The sequence below is a fragment of the Trypanosoma theileri genome (genome assembly GCF_002087225.1).
Source record: "Trypanosoma theileri isolate Edinburgh chromosome Unknown TM35_Tth_4_V1, whole genome shotgun sequence".
Lineage (NCBI taxonomy): Eukaryota > Euglenozoa > Kinetoplastea > Trypanosomatida > Trypanosomatidae > Trypanosoma > Trypanosoma theileri.
In genome coordinates this window covers 6,487-15,240 of record NW_021639846.1, presented here as the reverse complement: position 1 = coordinate 15,240, position 8,754 = coordinate 6,487, and the positions used below count along the sequence as shown (strand labels likewise).

General features: G+C 45.0%; 1 protein-coding gene across 1 annotated transcript; it reads right to left on the bottom strand.

The window, feature by feature from the left end:
* Positions 1-6,740: 6,740 nt before the first annotated feature.
* TM35_000041030 (uncharacterized protein) lies at positions 6,741-8,222 on the bottom strand (the record flags this gene model as incomplete). Its single annotated transcript, XM_029022297.1, has 1 exon — positions 6,741-8,222. One exon carries the CDS (start codon positions 8,220-8,222, stop codon positions 6,741-6,743), a length of 1,482 nt encoding a protein of 493 aa, XP_028885955.1.
* Between the last annotated feature and the right edge of the window lie 532 nt (positions 8,223-8,754).

The following is an 8,754-nucleotide window of genomic DNA, read 5'->3' as shown; positions in this document are numbered from 1 at the left end:
CCTCGAGCATTGCGCGCGTAGACTGGTTGCCGGGTTTCTTCCTTTCTTTTCCTCATCCTCACTCTTCTTTTTCTCTCAAGTTCAAAGTCCCTGAGCATGATATTTCAGGCCTCAAGGTTCAGCGCCTCGGGACGTAAAGTGCCCCTCGAGCCCCACCGCCGAAGCGAAGCATGCCGCTTACGCACAAACCCCACAGACGTCTCAGCGGAGTGGTCCAGCAACACAACGTTGTCCTTCCCACTCACACACAATGACAGTCCCACATGCTCATGTCAGAGAGGCACTGCCACATTCCCTAAAATGTACACGGAGTCACACACCTACAGAGAGGAAAAGAAAAAGAAAAGAACAACAACAACAGGATACCAACAGCACACCATGCACCCACAATACAATAACCACAGCTGCCACTCTCATCAGAAAAAAACATTTACCCACACCAGCACATCAACTCAATCCCAAAAAAAAAAACAGACCCATTACGTAAAGCCGAAGAGGAACAGTCTCAGTCCATCTCCCCGCAGGCTGCAGTCACTCAAGCAAGCCACACAACAAACAACACACACCACAAGGGCAGAAATATGTTCGTGGCAATGCCGTGAGTGACAACACCGAGAGAAAAGGTGAGAACAAAGAAATGTGTTTTCATTACGTGGGCGGTGTGAGTAGCAACCCAAACACACAAAGGAACACACAACAGAGGGGCACACTCAAACACCTACAACCCATCGATCTTTATACCAAAATAAAAATGCAAAAAAAAGAGAGTGACTGCGTGAGGCAGACACAATAATAGAGCAAAGATGTAAAACAAAAAAGAAATTCATTACTTAACGTGGCTGCGATGCCTGGACACAGTCCAATCCACTCCAAGGTTAACGACGGAAAATCATTGTGTACTGAACGTGCCGTGCCCATATCTTTATTCCTGTTGTCCGTGCAGCAGTTTGTATATAATGAAAAAAAAGAATCACTCCATAAAAATGAGCACACAAGATACACGAGGTGTATCAGAAACGCAAAAGAGAAACACACACAGCTGCACATAATGTGCAATGTAATTACAATGAAACACACACAAGAGGGAAAAACAAAATAATGAAAACAAAACAAAAAGAAAGCCGTGATCACCATGTGAATATGTTCAGGAGACAGCGACACAATCCCAGCAGTAGGTGTGTGGGTGTCTTTCGTACAGGGCGAGCAATGGGAATGATGCACACATGATGACAGTCCACACACACACACAAAGAGAAGGAGGGTTGGTAGAGTGCGTGTTTGTGTGTCTTGAACCTCCTGCCATTCTTCACATTTCAGTCACAGCAATTAAAACACATCGAGATTGTATCTCATTCCCATGGGTAAAAGCAATAGTTAGTAATATCACGGAACACACACACACACATCACCAGGCGGGCACAGTGAACTGCGGCAAAACAGAGCCCAGATAATAATGCGAACAAAGAAAGAGGACACTCCCCTCACAAAATGATGGTTTGTCTTGTGATGAGTGTCATAGGGAGTCCAATAGGTTCGTTCAGCAAAAAATGCAAACAAGAGATTTATCGTGCTGGGAGTAAAAAAAAACATTAAAATTCAATAAAAAAAACAGTGACCTTACAATGTATCCATATCCACTCAAACATAGATTAACTGTGCAGCTGTGTCATGGGAACACCGATTAGCACATGAGAGTGCAACCCAACACACACAGGACAAGAAGAATCAAGGAACTGTGCACCAATGCAGGACTGCTGCTGCCATCTTTCTTTTTCTTGGCCTGCTTCTCTGCAGCAACTCGTTTCGCCTCTTCTTCCTTGGCCTTTTGTGCCGCTTCCTGTCTCGCCTTTTCCTCCTCTGCCCTTCTCTTCTTCTCTTCAATCTTTTTCTTTTCTTCCGCGGCTATTATGGCCTTTTCTTCCTCAGCTTTTTTCTTTTCTTCTTCCACTCTTTTTGCTTCTTCCTCTATTCTTCTTCTCTCCTCCTCAGCCCTCCTCCTTGCCTCTTCTTCTGCAGCCTTTCGTGCCTTCTCTTGGGCTATCCTTTTCTTTTCCTCCTTCATAAGTTTCTCCTGGACATCAAATTGCGCAGTGATATTTTCGTTTATCTCCTTTATGGCATCTGCCTCTCGTGAGGTCCTTTTGACATCCCCGGCGTCGGCCCTAACTTCAACTCCGCTATTGGGGTGTTCTCTCTTTGCTTTCGGGCCCTCAATCTTCTCTTTCTCTTTTTGGCTTGCTTCTTTGATCTTGTCCAGCTCTTCCTTTACCGCGGAAAGTTCGTCTGCCGTCATCGTGCCAATTTCATTGAGGGTCTCTAACGCCTTCCTCCACTCAGTTACATTGTCCCTGGCTTCTTGCCATGCCCTAGTGGCGTTCAGTTCCTGGCTAGTCATGTCCCCCCTGAGTTTGGGTAAATATTCGTGCGCCCCTTTGCATTCTTCTTCAAGTTTCCTCATGTCTGGTTTATCCCTTATCTCCGCCTCGTAGCTCTTGAAACCAACGAGACTGCGATCAACTTTTCCGATGACGTCATCAATGTTTCTCCTATAAGTCGAACAGACCTGTTTTGTGTGTCCCGCCTTCTCAAACGCCACCACCAATTTCATGGGCTCCTTGCTCTCCTCCTTCTTTAGTGCTGTACTTACGTTTACCAACAAAGCTTTCAATTCCTCCGGGGTGGCACCGTTCTTCAACACAAGCTTCTTCTTCTTCTTCCCCACTTCCTCACCCTCAAGTACAATATCTGCCTTTTCTTTTATTTTTTTGACAAGATCATCCAGCTCAGCTATTCCCGCTTTGGCGTGTGCCACCGCTTCCTTGTTCGAGTCCACAACTTTCTTCCATATTTCCAGACAGGACCTACCTTCTTTTGTCACTCTCTCCACATCAATCACAGTCTCCGTTGCATCTTTTCTCAGTTTCTCGAACTCACGCTTATTATCAACCGATAGTATGTCTTCAATTTTTTTCTTGGGTTCTGGCGTGCTGCTGGCGATCACAACACACGCACAACATTGCAGAAATACGAGCAGAAAAACCAAACGTCGCAGTTGGATGAACATTTTTGACATGATTGCCACTGTGGGTTGCTTGGGTCTGTGGTAGAAAGGAAGAAGAAGAGGAAAAGGAGAAAAGAGAGACGCACATTTGACACACACGGCAGTGGGTACACAGCAACACAAAGGGAGAGAGAGAATACACATCACAACAGCAATCAAACACAACCCAATGAGGGGAGCAACAATAAACCGCTCACACAATAAAACACCCCCAGAGTCACACAGATATTGAAACAACACCTTGAATTTAGAAGAAGTGGAAAACAAATGGTATCAAGACAATATTAAATAAACGTCTCTCTACACATACTCCAATATCTTACTCGGTATTCATACACACAATGTGTGTCTGTGTTCTCATTATGATAGAACCATTACCAGGCAGTTTGAACACCAAAGCATGCCGAAAAACAATACCACAAAACAACCAACAAAACAAAGAAACTGCACAATAATCAACACACTTCCAAACGGAAAAAGAAAAAGAAACCCATGCATCACCATAATATTTATACCAACACCACAATTGGAATCCAAAACCCACTCACCCACAACCATAACAAAAACGACTGCACACATCACTGTAATACCATACCATGCCAATCTTTACAAACAGAATCAACACACAATTACTCTCTCACACAAATAATACCTCTTTATTTATCCTTATTACTATTATTTTATTTTTTCCTCAGAATGCCGATTCCCTTCTTCTTCTCCCAGAGCATTATCAGCAATAGTATAATCACCCACCCCACCACACACATACCTTACTCCACAATGTGGATTAGGAGGGTAATATCAAACATACCCCCTTCCACCTCTCCCACATGGGACACCACACCACCACGTTTTTCTTTTTGTTCTTCGGGGTTTTATGGATATTACTCCAATGGTGCGGCTATCAACCGTACACCGTAGAGCACCTAGTTACTGGATTACGAGTGGCTCCGAAGAGGAAGATCCCTTCATTTTATAGGATCCTCAAGCTCTTGTAATATGAGTTTTTCTGTTCTAGCCCGTTCCCATACGAGAGAACCAGTCTACGAGAAATCTGATCGAGTAAACCCAACCAGATCTCTCTACTCTCACTTTTCTTACCCAGAACCCGTCCTCCAGTCTCCTTTTTGTTACTATTTTTTGTTATCATTTTTGGTTGTTTTTTGTGAAAGATTGGCCTCAATGAACTCCTACTTATTGTGTTGCTTCTTTGATCGGTGAGAGGCGCCTTGAGTTTACTCTTCTATCAGGGTTTCCATATTCGAGCTCGTCGCTTATTTTAGAGAAGTGGGGAGGTAGGCTGCGTAGGGTTTCTCTTGGTTGTGAAGACTCTGGCATAGCGTAGTTCCGCTCCACCGCAATAAGGAACTGTGCTAACCGCTTAGAAAAACATGGTTTCATAAGGGGTACATCATCAACCATCGCAAATTGAACTCGCAGTGGATGAAGAGCGGGGCAACTCAAGAGATGCAGAGCTGTTTCTTCGCATTCGTCGCGTTGACTGGTGTGCGCGTGGATAGGGTTGATACCCGTGTTATGACATTCGGAGTAAAGTTAGGCCTGACTTACCCATACACATTGGCGACCACATGAGGGGCAGACTAATGCCGGAAGGTCTCTTGTTTTCGTTGTCTTGTAACGTGCAGTGGTGGCGTTTTCATTATGCCGCGTGCCACCGAGTTAAAAGGCGCGGTTGGACGGCCGCCACGTCACGAGGGGAACGGGGAAAGGTCATCTTTGCGGAATGCCTTTCAAACCCATCTTACTCAGCGTCGAAGTGAGGAAAGCAAAGAGTTTTCCACTATGCCCAACCCCCCTCATTTTATAAGTGAAACACCCCCGGGAGCCACTCCACACCCCTCTTCTTCTTGTTGCGCACAAGACGCTGACAAGTTGGCCGCCCGCCTTGGGTTGTGGGGTTGTGTTCTCTCTCCTCTCCCTTCTTGGGGTGAGGGATAAAAAAAAGAAAAGGGCAAAACCCGACAACGAGCCTCGAGCATTGCGCGCGTAGACTGGTTGCCGGGTTTCATCCTTTCTTTTCCTCATCCTCACTCTTCTTTTTCTCTCAAGTTCAAAGTCCCTGAGCATGATATTTCAGGCCTCAAGGTTCAGCGCTTCGGGACGTAAAGTGCCCCTCGAGCCCCACCGCCGAAGCGAAGCATGCCGCTCACGCACAAACCCCACAGACGTCTCAGCGGAGTGGTCCAGCAACACAACGGTGTCCTTCCCACTCACACACAATGACAGTCTCACATGCTCATATCAGAGAGGCACTGCCACATTCCCTAAAATGTACACGGAGCCACACACCTGCAGAGAGGAAAAGAAAAAGAAAAGAACAACAACAACAGGATACCAACAGCACACAAAGCACTCACAATACAATAATCACAGGTGACACTCCCCTCAGAGGAAAACATTCACCCACACCAGCACATCAACTCAACCCCAAAATAATAACAGACCCATTACGTGAAGCCGAAGCGGAACAGTCTCAGTCCATCTCCCCGCAGGCTGCAGTCACTCAAGCAAGCCACACAACAAACAACAAACAACACAAGGGCAGAAATATGTTCGTGGCAATGCCGTGAGTGACACCGCCGAGAGAGAAGGTGAGAACAAAGAAATGTGTTTTCATTACGTGGGCGGTGTGAGTAGCAACCCAAACACACATAGGAACACACACACAGAAAAAGACTCAAACACCCACAACCCACCAATTTTTATACCAAAATAAAAATGCAAAAAAAAAAGAGTGATTGTGTGAGGCAGACACAATAATAGAGCAAAAATGCAAAAAACAAAAGAAATCCATTACTTCCTGTGGCTGCTATGCCTGGACACAGTCCAATCCACTCCAAGGTTAACGACGGAAAATCATTGTGTACTGAACGTGCCGTGCCCATATCTTTATTCCTGTTGTCCGTGCAGGAGTTTGTATATAATGAAAAAAAAAAATCATCCCATAAAAATGAACACACAATATACACAAGGTGTATAGGAAACGCAAAAGAGAAACACACAGCTGCACATAATATGCAATGAAATTATAATGAAACACACACAAGGGAAAAAACAACAGAATGAAAACAAAACAAAAAGAAAGCCGTGATCACCATGTGAACACGTTCAGGAGACAGCGACACAATCCCAGCAGTAGGTTTGTGTACCTTTCGTACAGGGCGAGCAGTGGGAATGATGCACACATGATGACAGTCCACACACACACACACACACACACACAAAGAGAGAAGGAAGGTTGGTAGTGTGCGTGTTTGTGTGTCTTGAACCTCCTGCCATTCTTTACATTTCAATCACAGCAATTAAAACACATTGGGATTGTATCTCATTCCCATGGGTGAAAGCAATAGTTAGTAATATCACGGAACACACACACACATTACTAGTGAGACACAGTAAACGGCGGCAAAACAGAGCCCGGATAATAATGCCAACAAACAAAGAGGACACCCCCCTCACAAAATGATGGTTTGCCATGTGATGAGTGCCATAGGGAGTCCAATAGATTTGTTCAGTAAAAAATGCAAATAAGAGATTTATCGAACTGAAAAAAAAAAAAAAAAACATTAAAATTCAATAAAAAGAACAGTGCTCTAACAATGTATCCATTTCCACTCAAACAAAGGTTAACTGTGCAACCGTGTCATGGGAACACCGATTAGCACACGAGAGTGTAACCCAGCACACACAGGACAAGAAGAATCAAGGAACTGTGCACCAATGCAGGACTGCTGCTGTCATCCTTCTTTTTCTTGGCCTTTTCTGCTTCTTCCTGTTTCGCCTTTTCTGCTGCCCGTCGCGCCTCTTTTTCCCTGGCTTTTTGTTCCGCCGCCAGTCTCGCCTTTTCTGCTGCCTGTCGCGCTTGTTCTTCCTTGGCCTTTTCTGCTGCCTGTCTCGCTTGTTCTTCTCTGACCCTTTCCGCTGCCTGTCTCGCCCTTTCTTCTTCTTCCCTCTTCCGTCTGGCCTTTTCCGCAGCTCTTCTCGCTTCTTCCTCTCTTCGAGCCCTTTCTCGGGCAACCTCTTTCTTCTTCTCCTCCATACCCGTGGTAACATTCTTGATTGCCTCCGTCACATTTCTTATGACCAGACGGGCGTACTCTTTTCTGGTTTCCTTCGCTCGTTCATCCACTGCACCTACTGTATCCGTAGCGTTCTTAATTTCTTCCAGAGGTTCCTTGATAAGCCCGCTTATTGCCTCAAGCTGCGATTGCTTTTCCCCAATCTTACACTTCTGATTGCTGGTGTCCGACGTCCACGCACTTCTCAAATCTGCAAGTCGCTCAAGCTCTGCGTACGCCTCTTTCCACTCCTGCACCAGGGTTTTTATCCTTCCCACCGCAAATCTGTCCTGAACCGTAACATTGTCAATTAGTGCCGTGACATTTCGTAATGTGGCGTTTATTCCCTCGGCCACCCTCTTCACCAACATTGCGTTGTCGCTCCTATTATAATCTCCCACATATGAAGTAATGCCTTCAACCTTCCGTTCAAGATCCCTCAAAATATGATCCACGTCAGAACGCTTCGACTTGCACAGGAGTTCCGCTTGTTTAGCCTCAGCAATTTTAAATACCACTTCTTTTCCTGGTGCCTTCTCTTTTGTCTCTCCCAGTATCTCTTGTATATCCTGAATCAGTTTTGCGAATTTCTCTGCGTCGCAGGCATCCTTCAGCTTCATAGGCGTTTTTTTACCGTATTTGTCCTTCGTTTCCGGATCCGCCACCTCATCAATTCTGTTGATAAGACCCTTAATCTTCTCGGTGGCCTCCTCGGCATCCCTTACCGTCTTCTCATTTGCTTCTACCACCTTTTTCCACTCGGATGCACAGGCCGTTCCATTCTTAAAATGAATCTCGGAATCCCTCACGATCACCAACGTCCTCCACACTATATCCCTCAAATCCGCGTTTCCAGTCTCCCCCAAAATATCGTTTTTCCCGAGTTCATCTTTGGTGAAGTTCGGAATGTCCAAATACGTCCCCCACGCTTTTTCTTGGTCTATCACTGCCGCCTCAACATCATTTTTTGCAACCTCTGTTACAACTCCCTTTTCCCCCTGAGCGAGAACCAAAGCAGAAATGCAGGTAAGAAACACCAAGAGGTACACCACGCGGCGCAGTTGGACGAACATTGTTGTCATGATTGTCACTGTGGGTTGCTTGGATCTGTGGTAACAAGGAAGATGAGGAAAAGGAGAAAAGAGACGCACATTTAACTCACACGGTAGACAGTGCACAGCAACAGAGAGAGAGAGAGAGAGAGAATACACATCACAACAGCAATCAAACGACACAACCCAATGAGGGAAACAACAGTAAACCACTCACACAATAAAACACACCCAGAGTTACATACAGATATTGAAACAACACCTTGAATTTAGAAGAAGTGTAAAACAAATGGTACCAAAACAATATTGAATAAGCGTCTCCACACACACTCCAATATCTTACTCGGTATTCATACACACAAGGTGTCTGTATTCTCATTATAATAAAACCATTACCAGGCAGTTTGAAAACCAAAATACACCAAAAACACAGTGTACACGCCCGGCAACATACAAAAACAATACCACAAATTATCAGCAAAACAAAGAGACTGTACAATAATAATCAACACAAACTTCCAAACAGAAAAAGAAAAGAAACCAATGCATCACCATAATATAT